Source organism: Tetrao urogallus, assembly GCF_951394365.1.
Source record: "Tetrao urogallus genome assembly, chromosome: 12".
NCBI classification, from domain to species: Eukaryota; Metazoa; Chordata; class Aves; order Galliformes; family Phasianidae; genus Tetrao; species Tetrao urogallus.
In genome coordinates, this window is record NC_136825.1 from 15,290,312 (window position 1) to 15,307,330 (window position 17,019).

Genomic DNA, 17,019 nt, shown 5'->3' on the forward strand with positions numbered 1-17,019 from the left:
AAGAGGAATGAAATCCATGCCATTCTTCAAAAGAAAAGGCTGCTGCTGCAACTTGTCACTAACAGCTCCAGCTGAGATTTTTCAAAGGAGATTTTGGTGGGATTTGGGTGTCTCACTGCCCTGAATTCCTTTGGAAATCCCAGTCTAGTAGTAGACTTGTGAGGGGGTGTAAGATCTGCCATCTGGGGGGGATTTCCCTCCTGACTTTGCACAGAGGTGGGGCATCACCAAGGAGCAACAACTGTAAAGTGGCACCTCTGGCTGCCCGGTGCTGAGTTCCCAGCAACCACTGTCCTGGAAGAGGGTCCTGCCCACTCCTCGGGCCCTGGCATGACATAATGCTGCGTCTTCCTTGGAGCTCTCTCAGAAATATTTTGCTGGCAGGATTCCTAAAGCACTGATGAGACCGCAATTACTACGCACTTTATGGCTCCGGTCTATAAAAGTGAGGTGGTTTTTTTCCTGCACATTTCCCATGAAATTCTTGTGAAGGGTGTGTAAGAAATGCCCGATCCAGTGGAGAAAATACCAGATGATACATTTGCTTTTCAGCATATATAGAGTTTAAATTAGCATAGAGAAGCAACTGAGAATCAACTATTGTTATGGTAAAGCACTTCCTTTCATCTAGAGTTATATGTGATCCCATAATAAATCCAAATGTGTGTGATTGTTTGTTAGAAAGTGAAAATTTTAATTAACAGTGTGGCTAGTGCCGAGCTTTGCTCTCTCTATTATCTCAGTATATTGAGTTTTGTGTAACGTGAGCATTCAAAAGCGAAACCTGCATGAAATCTCCCAACTGTGAATGCCTCTTCCATGTAAGAATTTGGTGTGAATCTCTGGAAACTTGCTAAGTCCCCAGGGGGGATAAGATTCCACAGATCTAACTAACCCTGAGGGTCATGTTATCACACAGATTAACTATTCTCAACCAATTTCTGAAATTCATTAGGCAGTTAAGGCTTTCTATCAACATTAGTAATGTGTACTTTCTTTTTCTACTTATTTGTCCTTAAATATTTTTATTAGGTCCCTGACACACAGTGGCCCTTCTTCCTCTTATTAATCAGCTTCTCACATGTCCCTGAAGAAGCATCTCAATTTCATGTGTTCAGCTGATTATTCTTCTAATTATCCTTTTCTAAAGGAATCAGTGCACCGTACCACGAGTGGTGAAATATGACACTGTTCCACACCACTCCATTTACGTGGACATTATCAATAGGTGTGTTTTTTGTCAATTCAGACAATTTTTTTATGTGTTGCAAAAGAAAACAGGAGGTGTTTATTCCATGTTTATTCGAGAAGTGAGTGAGTGTGCTGTAGACTTGGCTGAATAAAGCAAGTTCAGGTTCTGTAGGAAGTCACCAAGACTCAAATTCATCAGAATGAGGATTTTTATAACATCTGTTGTCAGATGAGGTCTCTCCTGGTTAAATGAATAGATACAATGGACAGTGGCTGCATATGGAAATGCCCAGCAGAGTCGGGGTGAAGCTATGTGCTGGTCCCTGCACACACTAGTGGGATCAAACCCATGCCTGGAGGAGGCATCCTGTGGCACCAAGTCCCACCTGCTGGTGCTGGCACCGCAGTGTACAATGCCCAATGGTTTATCGAGCTGATCTGAAAATGAAGAAGGGCTTGTTGGGTGGTTTTTTGGGCAGCGTGGCATGGGCAGAGCTCAGCCTGTGCTCCAGGAAGCAGCTCTGAAGGGAAGTTCTACTTCCCTCCCAAGCAGCTCGGGCGCAAATAGTTTTCTCTTCCAGAAAGCTTCTGCAAAATGATAGTCTGCTCTTACACCAAACCATTTAATAAGTTTAATTAAATGGAAGCTTATGATAATTAAACCAAAAGCCTAAGGGCCCTGTTCTGTGAGGACTTACTCCTTGCATAAGACCAATTTCCATATAATTTAGACAACAAAATAGCGGAACAGTGCTCTGCCATCTAATTTATATGAAATTGGTATTCTCTGGCCCAGATTTATATTACACTGTAAACACACTTCTCGTATCTGAGCAGAAGTGAGATAGCTCAAGTACGAGTATTGGAGAAGAGGAGAAAGAAAAGATGTTTAAAAGGGATCCCCCGCCCCTTTTTCTTTAAACTGAATGCACAAATTAAACCCGTAATCTGATAAACTCTGCATGAGGATCAAATATCCTGAAAGAAATTCTTTAACCAAGCGGGTACTGTAGGTTCTTCTTTCATAACAAATTTGCATATTTGCTACTTCTGGGTGTTTTCTTGAACTAACGTCTGTGATGAATGCAGGGAAAAGCCCACGCTCCGTATTTTGGAATTCTTTAGCGTCTCCCCGCGTGTCCCAAAGGAACGGTGCGGTGCATTATCTCCTCCACCACCTGTATTCTTATTGCACTTCAAAACAAAGCTCCCATACTACAAAGAGTCGGTGAGGCCTGATCCTTCACTACCTTACTCCAACTTTGTGCAGCCCACTGGAGACAAAGCCGTTCCTCTCACTTAAACTGAGGAACTGAACGTCCCCAGCCCTGGCGCTGGCATTTCTGGATCTGTCCCTGCTCTCACTTACCAATAGTCACAGGGAGGGAGAATGTGGACCCTTTGCGCACTCCTCCCATGTCTGGGTGAGCGGCTGTTGGTATTTGATGGGTTTTCTGCACAAGGGGTTTCATGTTGAGGGAAGCTATAGAGCTATTGCAAGGGAAAGGGAAAAGCATTACTTCAAACAGACAACACCAACAAGTGCACTGCTGCTTCCTGTTAGGTACTGATGATTAATTGCTTAGGGTTAGGAGATAACCAGGTCATAGTCTTAGGAGACACACAGTTCCCACTGACCCACAGCTAGAGTCTATTTGTAGAAGTAGCAGAGATACCATCTTTTGTACCATAAATGAGATTATAATTGTAGTTTGCAATGTCCATCCCTCTTTATCCAAAGCTTCAACACACTCACAACACTGACCTGCTGTTTTGCTTTCACTACAAGAGTTGGGAGTTAAAATTCAGCTCAGATGAGTCAAAATTATTCCTTGTAAGAGCAAGCATCTGGAACACCTCACTTGGTAGATGGCTGCCCTATTTATTGATGAGCTTTAACCTGAGTACACAGAGAAGCTTTGCATTTTTGGGATCATTTTTGACAGTGTCATACTTGGAAACCCATTTTCTTTGCAATCTTCAAAAGTGGCTTACAAAATATGTAAAGCATTTAAAATTTGTGACATTTTCTTGCAGGTCCAGACTTTGGCACTGTGACATACATCTCAACTTCAATACCAGATCACTGCAACACACACACACAAACCCACGCGGCTGGAGCCGCTGCAGTGGGAGGAGAAGCTGGTGAACCCTGCACTTGGCAAACAGCACTAGCAGGTCAGATTCAAAGTCTTTTTAGTTACTGGGGTACATTCAAACCAGTAGAAATCCAGGCTCCCTGAGGACCCCACATACCATGTCATACTGAGTCAGAGGAGCTGTGCATGGCAATTATTTACAGTATGAGCTGAAACGTGGGCATGTGAAATGGTTCTGTGCTGAGAGACAAGAGCTCCACTCATCTTGCAGTACCTGGTGGTAGGCAGAAGGCATCTGCCTGTCAGTTGGAATCTGATGTTTTTCAGAGAAGGAAACTCCTGATCCTAGAACAAACAACTGGGACAGCTTCTTGATACTACTGGCAGGCTTGCTTTTTCTTTCCTTGACTTTAACTTCTGACAGATTAGGAGGATTCTTGGAATAGAAGAGAATATCAAAGCATGAACCTGTTAGAAGTTTTTGTACCCAAGCATTAACCTAGATCTGTATCCCCCATGTTCTTTTCTCCTTTCTGCTAACAAAATGAGAGCGTGACACCATGCCCAGCTGCACTTTGAAAGCTCCTGGAAAACTTTTCAATGACGGATCCAGTTCTGGAAGATCTCACTGGTGTTGGTTCTTGCCTGACCTTGTAGCTCCCAGCTATGGGGTGAGGTGCAGAGGAGTAGGAGGGAGCCACCAGCATCTGTGTGAGACTGGGAAAGAAACATATGAAAGCCAACTAGGGAAGGAAGGTGACGTGAGGGTGGAGTGGATAAATGCTAGTTCTCTTCCCATGATGCCTGCTGACACTGCTGAGCTCGGTTACCTTAAGATTTGTTTGCTGGGGCCTCTATACAAGTGCTGAATGCCACAGATGCAACACTTAATCTTCTGCATCACTCATGAAAAATCCATTGAGAACACCAGGCTCTTGTATTCTGTGCTGCTGAAGGTCCTAAGATCCCTCATAAGCTCTGTAGAGAGCACAAAGGATATTTGCACTGCAGTTACAGAACACAGACAAGGAATATTGCAATTCTTACCATGTTTTCTTGCAGATAGAAAGGTCTACATTTCAGGTTGGGCTCAGATCCTGTGTAGGTGTATGTAAGTTTCAGGGAGACCAGTGGTTATCTCCTACTCACATCAAGTCAGTGTGGCCCATAGTATTTGTTGAATGGCCCAGAAAAGCCTCAGTGTATCCTACAGGAGCAAGGCAGCCTGCTACAAATAGATTAACAAAAGAAGGGCTGAACAGAGGTGCAAAACTGAGTTTGGGGGGCAAAAAGCAGTCCTAATCAGAGACTGCATAGCTCCAGGTCTGACCATCTTGTTTTGGACATGTTTCCTTAAGGAGTAGGACAGAAGTAAAGTAAGAAGTAGGTCATATTAACTCACAGGCAGCACCAAGATTCCAAACAGTGCTGATAAATAGTGTAGGAGGGTGAGAAAGCACAGTGCTGTTTGCCCTGGGCCCCTCAGTGCAGCACGAGGTGCAGCTGAGCCCCGCACAGCGCGGTGCGGTGGGCAGTGGCCTGGCTGAACGCCGCGCTCTGCCACACTGAGGCTCTTTTCATAGGACAGGTCTTCCAGCATGCCACATACACAGAGCCTTCCCTAGGAGGTCGTTACCTCCCTGTTATTTTGCACTTCCTTCTCAAGAATCTTCAAAGTCTGGTTTTTAGCATATATTCATTAAAAGTTTTTCTTGCTCTTCCAAAGCTTAGCAGAGTCGCCACTCAAAAACCCAGCATCAGTGTGGGCCGCTCGGCTGAAGAAAGGAGGCGAGGGAAGCTTGGCTTTGCTGGGGTGGGGTCGGGGGGGAGAGAAAATAAAGAGAAATCGGCCGAGCTTCAAAGGGCGCATTTCCATAATTGCCCTGTAACTTTGGCAAAATAAATCTGAAGGGCTGAGAAAAGCGCAATCTCTCAGATGAGTGCACTACAAAAGCCCCAGAGATCCCCGGTCCCACTTGTTACCATTCTAATTCAGTGAGAGAATTCGGTCCCTAACCTCGGCAACAAAAGCCATGAAATCACCGTCCTCCCATGCCGATAGCCCACGCCAAAGAATAAGACCTTATCCAGCCTTTGTCTGCCTCCTGCCCACTAACATTCAGGACAAATCAGAATAGCATTAGGCAGGAGAACAACTGCCTGAGCAGCAGTGCGAGTCCGCAGCTCGGGTTCCCGTCCCGAAGACGTGTGGTCCCGTGGGGACAGCGGTGTATTTATTTCAGGTTTGCTCTGTGTAACGACGGGCACTTTTTGCAGCGCCGCTTGAATCTGCGTGCACTCTGTCTCGGCTCCTCAAATGAAATGTGCACGAATCCTACTTCAGAAGTGGGAAAATACGCTCCAGGAGCACTTCTAGGACTTAATCTTCCCCTCCGTAGCGCCCACTCTTTACAAAAGCAACGCTGGCAGTTCTAGATAGACCGTAAGAAGGACGTGTCCCAGCGGGCTGGCTTTTCAACACGAGCCCTGGCTTTGCTGCTGCAGCCACAGCCCAAACTTTGCGATTGCTCGGAGAGAACTTTAGACAAACAGTGGGCCTTTTACAGCAAAGGCCCAATCTCCCGTCATTCGGCCCCTCTCTGACTTTTTTACTTTCTCAATAAGACGAGCTTTTGTGGCGATGTGCGGCGCGGACAATCGGGACAGCCTTATAAAGGGATTTGGAGGCGCGCACAAAGGGCAGCGGCGGCATCAAAGCCGGCCCAGCAGCACAATAGAGATGACATTTTTACATCCCAGGGCTCGGGCAGGCAGCGCCTGAATGCTGTGTCCATAGCAGTGTCAGTAAACAATGAGCAAAGTGGGAAAGGGGTGAAAACACAAGTCAAAATCTTTTTATTGAAGCCCCCTACACATTCATTGGGCATTTTTAGCCCTGCATTTGAAAGCTCTTCCATTTACTTACTCTCCAGATTCTCCTATTTAACTAACTGACTGATGATGGCTCCATTTTGATATCCTAAGAAAAGAATGAGAATTCTTCCTGAAGTGAATATATTAATTCACAGGATTTAATTGCATTTTATTGTCAGTAAAGAAAATATTAACTGTGTGGTGCTGTCCTTAAAGGGACACCGTCATCCTTAAAACCACCTTTAAGAGCCCCATGTAACAAACACCAGCCCTACCTGTAGTACCAGTTCTGCCTCTGGCTGTTAGGAGCGACATTTTCCTTTGCCAGTTTCCTGCATTTTGTTTATTTTTTGCACACCAGAAGTAGGCCAGAGCGTGGCATTGTTCCTAGCTGGTTTATCTCCCCATTCCTTGAGCCTAGGTGCCTCAGTGCCTGCACAGGAGGTGTAAAAGCAGAGGTCTGACCCCCTCCTTGAGCCACTCGGGTAATCTCAGTGGCTGCGCCGGATGCCAGGAGGGAAGGTGTGAGCACCAGCACTTGCTGTCCTGGATTTTAGTTTGTATTTTTTTCTAAAATTATATGAACACAATTCTGTTAGACTTTGATTTAGTACGCTGGAGGGAAGCTGTCTAACAGGTGTACATTTCTGGCACTGTCTTCACTGGGAATCTCTTGCAAAAGCCTCCATCCAGCTCAGGCACGAAGGCTGCTGTTCGATAGCCATCTTGAATGTCCATTTTCGTTAAATTATTTTGGAATAGGGATGGTCTAATCTCTCAGTGAAGAAGTTTGCGCTTTGCCTCTCTTGGAAGCGAGTTAGACTGTAACAGAACAAATTGATGTTTTACTCCTTGTATCTAATTTCACATTACATCTATGTTTTTAGGCACTTAAATTTTGCTGCTAAAGGTGTCTTGAGTATCCCATAGCCCGGTGTGAGTTATACTAATGATTGCTGAGAAATTCAATAGAGTGAGTCATGTATTTTCTAGGCAGAGAGAGAGAGAGGCATATCTTCCTTCCACTGTTTTGCTTGAAAACAGGTATAATATGAATGTATTAAAACCTCAGTTTCACGCATACCCAGCAAGTAATTTTATTCCAGCCTGGCTAGCTGGCCTACTGACATGCATTTTCACCACTGCTAAAAATAATGAGGAATCCAAGTGACACACATTTATGGGTAGGAGTGCCATCAGATCCCTTGACCTAATTGAGCATGCCTATACACCTTAGAGTGTTTTGCATAACCAACTTAGACAGCAGGAACATTTCCAACCAGATTGATTGACATATTTTATTTCTAACTTAAGCTTAATCATGACCAAGAATGATTCATTTATACCTTTCAAACTTTAGGAATTGACATGGGAGACAACCAAGCTGCAGACTCCAGAGTAAGCAATCGCATGAAGGAAAAAAATAGATATTAATATAGATTATTAACCTCCTTAGCTGCTGAGGTTGATGTAATGAAATGGATTAATTAGCTGGTAGGGGATTTTCTTTATTTTATAAAATAAAAGTCAAACAAGATTTTTGGGGGGGAAGGTTTTGTCCCAAATCACTCCCCCAGCAAGCATCTCTGTGTGAAACCCTCCGCAGAAGCGAGGAGTGGGCTGTTTTATTTTTATAAACCAGGTGGACAAGAGCTCATCTCCCCACAGTAACCCAACGAGCCGTGAGAGCTCTGGGTCTTCAGGCACGAACTGCCTTCAGATAAAGAGCAGCGCTTTCCATGTGCCCTGCCTTAACCAGGAACAAAGCCGAACAGACCGTAATAAAAGTGCTCTTTCCAGCACGCGTGTATGTGGCTGCTCTGTGCTGAAAATGTCCTTTAGCACTTTTTAACCATATTCTCTAGTGTGTCAGCAAAGAGACTCCATCAGAGTATTTAACATTGCTGGGAGCAAAGGAATAAAGTGGAGTCACTGTTGATTATTACTCATTAGCCACAAGGACATCCACTTAACATGTGAATAAATGAATGACACCATGTCCTAATGGAAATGGCCTCGGTGTACCTTTAAGCAAAATGTTGTTTAATATCTTCCATTTGCTGAATAGAAAAGAGGCCTGTTGGACATGCATAGTTAGCAAGCAGCCATTGTTGCTTTGTTCCAATTTCAGCATTTAATAAAAAAAGATGTTGTCTTGAGTGCAGCGAGGACTGGCCCCAAAAACATGGGTAGCAGCACAGCCTCCTCCTCACTCTGCAAATTCAGAAATTCACCAGCATTGCAAAGGGTTAATATCCATAAAGCAAACGAGCCCTTAGAAGGTGCATGTTCTTCATTATGCTGCTTTACATTCAAACATATAAAACAAAGAGCATCTGATATCTTTATTGGTTCTCTTAGATAAAATGCAAGCAAGCTATAAGCCTTAATTTTCATATTACCATTTGTTAACAAGGAAGATAACGCTCTCAAAAGTATTTGATTAGGGCTCCCTTTGATTTGTATCTTGTTATGATTTTCAGGGCATATATTTTTGTATTGCTCCTTCGGTACACTGATAGTTCTGATCAAAGCGATAAAAAGAGGTATTTTAAAAGTGTGAGTGTGAACCGTACAGGTAAAGCACACAGTGTGAGCAGCATCTGAAGGCTCCGTGCTGGAGCCTGCTTGGGAAACAAATCACAGCCATGAGATGCACGTCCCTATCCGAGAGCCGTGCGCTGGGAGCCCTTCTGCTCTCCAGCCCTCTCAGCAGGAACTTTCGTCATTTGCAACTTTTTTTCTTTCAGTTTCTAAAACGTAGCTACCGAGAGCAGTTGTACACAATGCTAAAGCTATTTACTGTATCAAACATCTAAATGCTCGTGATCAGATCAGTACCAGAATACGGCTTTCCAGCTTTAACTTCCTGAGGAAAATGAAAGCAAGAGCATGAGCTGACGCGTCAGATCTGGGGGGTTATTTTCATGCCCGTTCCGATTCCTGGCTGTAAAACCTAGGCGTGTGTCGGGGGGCTTTTCCTCATCGTTTCTATTCTTCCTGTGCAGAGCTGGCTGCACGGGGCACCTCTCAGCTCGGGCTGCCTCCTGCCCTGCCCCACGCTGCCCGCTCTGCCCTGCACGACCACCAGCCCCACCGCTCTGCACTGCGCTCCTCGGGCGCAGGAAGGCGCGGGCAGGAGATGATTACATCAATCAGTGTCAGGGCTGGGAGCCGTGATTTATGAATATGCATAATGAGCTCTCACCTTTGAGAAGGACTAGCTAGGGAGATAATTGATTAGACAGGAAAAGAGCAGCCAGCAGTGAGGAGGGAGGAGGAGAGGCCTCTCGGAGCTGTCGCGGGCCGGGCTGGGGCTGCGGGAGGCCGTCAGGCTGCGCGAGTGATAGCTAGAAAAAACACGAGCAGGGTTTTTAGTGTTTTGTAGAAACACGCATAGCAAAATGTTTCCTCACCAAATGAATGGGAATTTTCTCCACTCGGGGAACCCCACAAGCACCACCATGGCTGCTGTCCCTCGGGGAGCCACGCAGGCAGCAGTCGCAGTGCCATGGCAGCTCAGCACCAGCACCCTGTGAGCAGGGGATGCTGTGATGCCAGGGGGGTCAGGGGGCACTCATTTTCCCATTGTGCTCTCATTATTTTCTTCCACCCTTTTTTAAGCGTCTGTCTGACCACTGGGTGAAAGTTTCTATGGAAAAGCTACCAGGACGCCCAAAGGAAGGGGATGTGGAAATTTGCCTCTAGCTCTCTCCCCCACCCCTCCCATTTTACATGCCATTAATCTTTTCTTTTTTTTTTCCTTTTTTTTTTTTTTTTCCTTTTTTTTTTTTTTTTTTTTTTTTCCCTCAGCAAGAACTGGCAAAGGGGAAAGCAAAGATACAAAGTGCAGAGAGCCGGGGTAACATTTACATGAGAAACAATCCGCTCTCCAGCACCCACCCACGGCGCTTCCCTTCGTTTCAGGAGCTGTCGGAGCGCAGGAAGGGAACGGTTCCTGGCAGAGGGACAGCACTGCGAGGAGACAGACGCGTTTCCAGGGCCAGAGAGAACGTATGTGAGAAGGGGACGTGGGGGGAATGGGGCCGAGGGCCTCACTGGGGCACGCGGCCTGCATGGGAATGGGGCTGTGGGACGCGCGATACGAGCACAAACACACGGATATGGGTGTGAGCACACGCACTCCAGTATTGCTGCCTACCGACGGCAAGGACGTAAGATGCAGTTTATGGGCCTAGCACAACCCGCTCCTATAAATAATACATTCCGATCACCGTGGCCTCAAAATGTCAATACCGCGCAGCCCCGCACATTTGCATATCTTGAACCGTCTCAACTTGAAGCATGTCAGCTATGTGCTTCTGTTTGTACTTTAACTTCATCCCAGCTCCGGCCGAGCCCCGCGCCGCCCCTCGCGCGGCTCCGTCACGCAGCGATCAGCGCCGTGCCCGGGGCCGCGAGGTTCACTGCGGGACGGGGCGCGGAGGCCGAACGCAGCGCGGGTTCCCCGCGGGGCACGGCCCGGCCGATCCCCCTCTCCGCTCGCCCCGCAGTGCCCTCCGCCTCCCCCGCGCGGCCGCCGCCAGGGGGCGCTGCGGCTCCAGGGAGAGCGCCGGCCGGCCGGCCGTGCCCCGCTCTCAGCCCGCCCCGGCGCTCCCGCAGCCGCCCGGCCGCGCACGCAGCGACCGCGGAGCCGAGAGGCGGCTGTAGGCAAAGTGGCAACCGTGTCTTTATTAGCCAAAAATAGATACTTTCTCGTACAATTTGGTTCACACGTATGTACAGGTTTGACGGTATGTACAAAACCAAACAAACAAACGAAAAAAAACAAAAAAAAAACAAAAAAAACCGAGACACCGAACGGACGCTCACGGGACTTCCACCAACCGCACGGCCCGGTACCCGGGGGGGGAGCACAGAAGCGGGGCTGTATTATTATTTTTTTTTTCTTTTCCTCTTTAGTTTTACCATACGGACATGCGTAACGTCGTAACTATACAGAGATTTCTTTTTACAATCATTACAACAACGATAAAAAATTAACTAAGACGATGACAGCGCCGATAGAACCATGGCGGCATCGAGCTGGTTCTGGGGCCTGGAAAAAAAAAACGACACAAAAAAAAAACAAAAAGAAAAAAAAAGAAAAAAGAAAAAAGATTTAATTGGCTTCAGCTCGGGCTGGGCCGCCGTGAGCTCTGCGATTATAATTAGCGCTATTTTTGTCGGTGGCATTTTTAAATTATTTAGAAATACAAAAAGTTGTATGGGCGGCACAGCGAGCGGCCGCAGCCGCTCGGGCACAGCGGGGCTGTTAGGGCCGCTCCCAGCGCTGCCCCGCGCTGCCCCGCACCCCGTCCCGGCCGCTCTATGCCCGCCGCCGCCCTCCGGCCCCGACCGCGGCGCAGCCCGCACGGAGCGGCCCCGCCAAGGGAAGCGTCGCACGGAGCGACCGCGCACCGCCGGCTGCCCGCGCCCTCCGGAGCCGTCTCTTACCGCCTCTGCACTGGCTGGAAAGCTGTCTTTATTAACTTTTTCTCTACTTCCAAGGCACTAGATCGATCTAAAAAGAGAAGAAAACACAGCGTTCCTTTACAGCCCCCGATGTATTCGCCCCATCCCTGAATTAAGCCGCTCGACTCGAGATCCCTCCTCGCCAACTTGCGCACGCGACAAAAACGACGGCGGCTCCGCCGTCTCGAGGCGGTAAAAAGGAACCAAACGGAAAAAGCCGCCCGCACGGCCCGGCCTGCCCCGGCGCCGCGTCCCTCCGCGCAAACCCCGCGCAATCCCCGCGCACGGCCTGCTCGCCGCCGCCGCCACCTGCGCCCGACGGCCGCCGCGAAGCCGAGCGCAGCGCCCGCCCGCCCCGCGCGTCCCTCAGCGGTCACCTGCTCCGGGGGGCTCCGCGCTCGGCGCCTGCTCCGCGGGCCGCGGGAAGGCGGCGGCGGCGGGGGCGGCCCCCAGCCCCAGCAGGTGCGGAGTGTTCAGTAAGGCCAGCGGGTGCGGGGCCGCGTGGTGGTGCGGGGAGGCGGCCGGGAAGGCGCGGTTGGTCCAGTTGGGGAACTTGCCCAGCGGGCAGGAGGAGACGAGTCTGTGGGGCGGCGGGGGGGGCAGCGGCAGCGGCTGGGGGGCAGCCGCCGGCGGGGAGCCGGGAGACTTGCGGGGGTTGTCCGGGCTGGTGGCCGTCTCGGCCAGCGACCAGATCTTGGGCTTCGGCACGGTGCCGGCCGAAGCGGCGTCCGTCGGGGAGGAGGCGGCCGACGAGGAGGCGGAGGAGGGGGGCGAAAGGTGCGGCGGCGGCGGCGGCGGCGGCGGGGCGGGCGGCGGCGGCTCGGGGCCGGCGGAGGGCAGCTCGCAGGGCGGCCGGCGGTGGTGGCGGTGGTGGCGGAGGTGGTGGTGGCGGAGGCGGAGCGGCTCCGCGGCGGCTGCGGCGGCCGGGCCGAGGTAGCGCTCCTCGGAGCCGGGCAGGTCCTCGAAGCCCTCGGAGCCCTCCGAGTCCGTCTTGGAGTCGGAGTGCAGCAGGTCCGCGTCCTGCAGCTCGTCCTCCAGCTCGTCCTTGGCGCTCTCGATGTTCTCGGTGTCGATGTTCTCCAGGTCGATCTCCTCCTCGTCCTCCCTCTTGTCCTCTTCCCCCTCGTGGTCGCTGCCGTAGGAGTTGCCCTCCTCGTCCGTCCTGCTGCGGGGGGCCCAGGTCATCTTGTTCTCCTTCTTGAGCCGCCGCCGCGCGTTGGCGAACCAGGTGGAGACCTGGGTGAGAGTCATCTTGGTGATGATGGCCAGCATGATCTTCTCGCCTTTGGTGGGGTACGGGTTCTTGCGGTGCTCGTTGAGCCAGGCCTTGAGCGTGCTGGTGCTCTCGCGGGTGGCGTTCTTGGGCCGCGACGGATCCCCGAACTGGTACTGCCCGTAGGGGTAGAAAGCGGGGTGGTGGTGCGGGAAGGTGGCGTGCTGCACCCCGGGGCTCTCCTTCAGCTCGTACTGCGCGCCCTGCAGCGAGAGGGAAGGGGCGGCGGGCTGAGGAGAAGCGGGGCCCGAACGGCCCCGGATCTGCCCGACCCGCTCCTTCGCATAGCCGCCGCGGAACCTCCGGGCGCGCCGCTCGGCACGGGCGCGCCGGGGCCCCGCGCCGCGCTCCGCTCCCTCACCGTCCGACCGCGCCGGGCCGGGCCCGGGGAACAAAGCGCCCCGCTCCCGGCACCCCCGCGCCCCGACCCCGGGGGGGCTCTTACCAGCTGCGGGAAGATGGGCAGTTCGGCGGCGTAGGGCAGGAAGGCTCCGTAGCCCTGAGCGGCGGCGGCGGCGGCGTAGGGCGCGCCGTACATGGAGGAGAGCACGTTGGAGAGGGTCCCGGACGGGGCCAGCTCCGCGCCGCCTCGGGAGCCGCCGCTGCCCGGGCGCTCGGCGGGGTACAGCGGCCTGATGTACTGGTAGCCCAGCTGCGGGAACGACATGGTGCGGGGGGGGTGGGGAGGGGGAAGGGTAGGGAGGGGGGGCAGAAGGGAAGAAGGGAGAGAAAGGGCAGCGAGCGGCGGGGCTGGCCGCGGGGCCGCCGGCACAGCTCAGCGCTCAGCGCCCGCCGCCGGCTCCGGGCCGCATCGGGAGCGGAGCTCGGAGGCCGCGGCTCCCGCCTGGCTGCGGCCGCGCTGCGCGCCGCGCGCTGCTTTCTTCTCGCACTTTTCCTATTGATCTGAGTGGACCCAGGTCAGGTCCTAACAGATTGCCTGAGATTATTGGGACTCCGGGCTCTGATTGACATTTCTAGTCTCCCGCAAGCCCCTCCTATTTCTTTTAAGTCTCTCTCTCTCTCTCTCTCTCCCTCTGCCTCTCTCTCTCTCTCTCTCTCTCTGCCCGGAGCTGCTCTCGCCGGGTTTGTCACCGGCTCCTTCTTTCCTTTTTTTTTTCTTTCTTTTTTTTTTTTTTTCTAAATCTGTTTACTGACGTCGCGGTCTTTTATTTGAGTTGCTTTCCAATCTCGTTTTAGCAGTCGCCAATCAGTTGTGTGTTTTACAGAGGTTTAACCCTGCCTCATGGCATTCTAATTATATAGAGACAGATTTAGATATAATTTCTCCCGGACTCCCCCAAACCCCCCCGCCCCCCCCAGTGCCGGGTGTCGGCCACGAGTGGCACACGGGAGGGACGGCAGAAGTTGTGACGTTTAAAAATAAAGGCTCCCCCAGCTTCCCCCCAACCCCCAGGCACACCTCCCCCCCACTCCCCCGGCGCTTTCAGCTTTCCAGATGTACAGCCCTGCGCTGCCCGGGTGCGTTTGGGGCTCTTTATGAAGATATTCCCACCTCCACCTCCCCCCCCCACCCCCACCCCCCGGCTCTGCCAGCGGTCTCATCGCCCAATACAGCTTTAACAGTGTGCTCCGTTCAGAAATAACAGTTTAAAAAGAAGCGTTTCCAGAGGTACCCTGAACGTTCTCCCGCTGTCCGGAATCTTTAAGGAGCTCCGTGCGTTTGTCTGGGCGAACAGTGGGCAGATACAGTAGAAAAGCGAAGTTAATTTTCCTCCTAATAAGGGACTTCAAAGAGTTGTAGGTCACAATTTTACATCAAAGGCAGAAAAGGAGGCAAATTAAAATCTTAACAAAGGAGAGACGGGAGCAGCCCTCTGGGCCATTAGTAAATAAGTGGTGTGAAAAAAGGGACAATGACAGGCGCTGGAATTAAACTCATTAACACCTTTTTGTCTTGGTGCGAAATCTCTAATTAGGAAATTTATGATCATTTTGCTTATTCCCTCTGTTCTGAATCACTACAAGGCTCCGAAGGAAGGACCTGAACGTGCTGCTTTGGCAAAGGCGGTGCTGGAAGGAGCCATAGGGAGGGAGGCGAGATGTGCTTTAATTACTGAATCAGACGTTTTGTGGCCGACACGCGTGAAGTTTCAGTTCTTTCTCCCCTCACTTCGTCCCCCATCCCCGGCTCCCGGGGTAGAACAGGCACCCGGCCGGGGGGGGGGAACAGAGCGCCGTTCTCTGCTCCTAAAAACTCGGGGGGAGGGGGATGGGGTGTTCCTTTCTCGGTTTTTATTTTCTTTTTCTTTTATTGTAAAGTTTGGAGGCTCTTCTCACGGATTCCTCCGTCCCCAAACCCGGCTGGGTTTCTCTCATGGCAGCGCGATTTCCGCGTCCTCACGGTGGATTTTTATAACCGAGTTTCCTTAAAAATAAAATTCATGTCAGATTACGCAGTTAAGGGAATCGACCTTGATAGCGAGCTATAATAAAACTCTATCGGCTTGTAATAAATGCGGATTATAGCAAAGCAAGCTCCGGAATTAAAATTCCACGAATCAATATATGAAAATCTGTAGGAAACATCTCTAATCGTATTAAGTTCATCTTTATAGCATTTCCTATCTGCTAATCTAGTGCAAAGCAAGGCTGGGGCGGAATTTATTTTCTTCCACTCAACGTAGCTCCCGTAATGGGTTTTGACGGTCCGACGCGATGGAGATAACAACACGAAAATTCAGTTGTTTGTTTATTTCTTCGTAATTCAAAAGCAAAACGCGGAGCGCACCCCCGTCCCCATCCGCTCTCAACTTTCCTGAGCGCAGCGGGGCAACGCCGGCCGAGCTCGGGTGGGAGAGGGCCGGGCGGGGCCGGACCCGGCGAAGCGCCGCTGTGTGTCCGCAGCGCCCGGCCGCGTCCTCCGCGGCTCCGTCCGTCCCCAGCTGCCGTGCGGGGCCGGCGGGGAGAGAGGAACGTGCGGGTGCGAACGGCTGCGGGGCAGGGCGAGGGAGAGGGGTGGGTTAATGGGAAAGAGACGGAAGGGAAACGTCTCTCAAGCGAACGGGTTGGAGGAGAAATCTGCGGCGCTTGGCTCGGGGGGAGAGGAAAAGCGGAGAAGCGGCAAACGGTGGGAGCGGGGAGAGGGGACGGCGATCTCGCTGCGGTACCGGGAGGGTGGGGGTCGGAACGGCGAGAGCCGTCCGCACGCCGAGGCCGCGGGGCCGCCGGGGGAGCGCCGGGACGGAGCGGGGAGAGCGGGGCCGAAGGGAGCCGCGGAGGGGCGGCAGCGGGCGGCTCGTCCTGCGGGAGGCCGGCAGGAGCCGTGCGGGGCCCGACGGCCGCGGGGCGGAGGCAGACGGCGCGGCGGAGCGCGGCTCGGCCGGACGGACACGTGTCTTCTGGCCGGGACCTGTCAAAGCCGGGAGAGCGGCTCCTGATTTATTACCCCAAACACACCCCCCCCGCCCGCCCGCCTCCCTTCCTCCTTCCCTCCCTCCCCCCGGCCCCGCCGCCCGCGCTTCCCGGCGCGCTCACGCACTCGCTGAGCTCCGACCGAACCCGGCGCCGGGATTCCCCGAGCCCGGAGCCGTCCCCGGGGCTGTGGCCGCTCCCGGGCCCCCGGCCGCCGTCTTTGGGCGGCAGCGCTCCGCCGGATACCGCCCGGCCCCGGACCCCGTTCCCTCTGCCCACGCTTCCCGGTCGCGGGCGACGGAGGGGACGCGGGGACAGACCCGGAGGTGGCCGCAGCTCGGAGCTGCCCGCTGGAGGGCCGTGGGACGCGGGGAGGGGAACGGACAAATGGGCTGAGGAGAAGGGCCGCAGTCAAAAAAGAGTTAAAAAAATAGAGGGAAAGATCAAAGAGCCGGGTAAAAGACTCTTCAAATTACACGTTTGAAGCTTTTCCATAATTCCAAGGCGACAGATAGATAACAAGCTGCACATTCCTTATCACATATGGAATCAATCTGAAAGGAGTCTCTTGATCAGAATCTGTTAATTGCAGTGACATATGATTTGGAAAGAAAACACAATTAATGACCCTTCATGTTAGGGCTTTGGGAAGAGGCCACTGACAGTCCGCGCTCTGCAACCAACGGCAACTTTCGTGTTGTTGTTACGAGCGGTGGTAGCGGTAAACTGATACAG

At 52.1% G+C, this 17,019-nt stretch overlaps 1 protein-coding gene across 1 annotated transcript; it reads right to left on the reverse strand.

Annotated features, from left to right (window-relative positions):
* Nucleotides 1–11,168: 11,168 nt before the first annotated feature.
* On the reverse strand, nucleotides 11,169–13,579 carry IRX3 (iroquois homeobox 3; the record flags this gene model as incomplete). The annotated part of the gene is made up of 4 exons (XM_079541236.1): nucleotides 11,169–11,223; nucleotides 11,622–11,688; nucleotides 12,017–13,115; nucleotides 13,358–13,579. 4 exons carry the CDS (start codon nucleotides 13,577–13,579, stop codon nucleotides 11,169–11,171), a joined length of 1,443 nt encoding a protein of 480 aa, XP_079397362.1.
* Nucleotides 13,580–17,019: the final 3,440 nt, after the last annotated feature.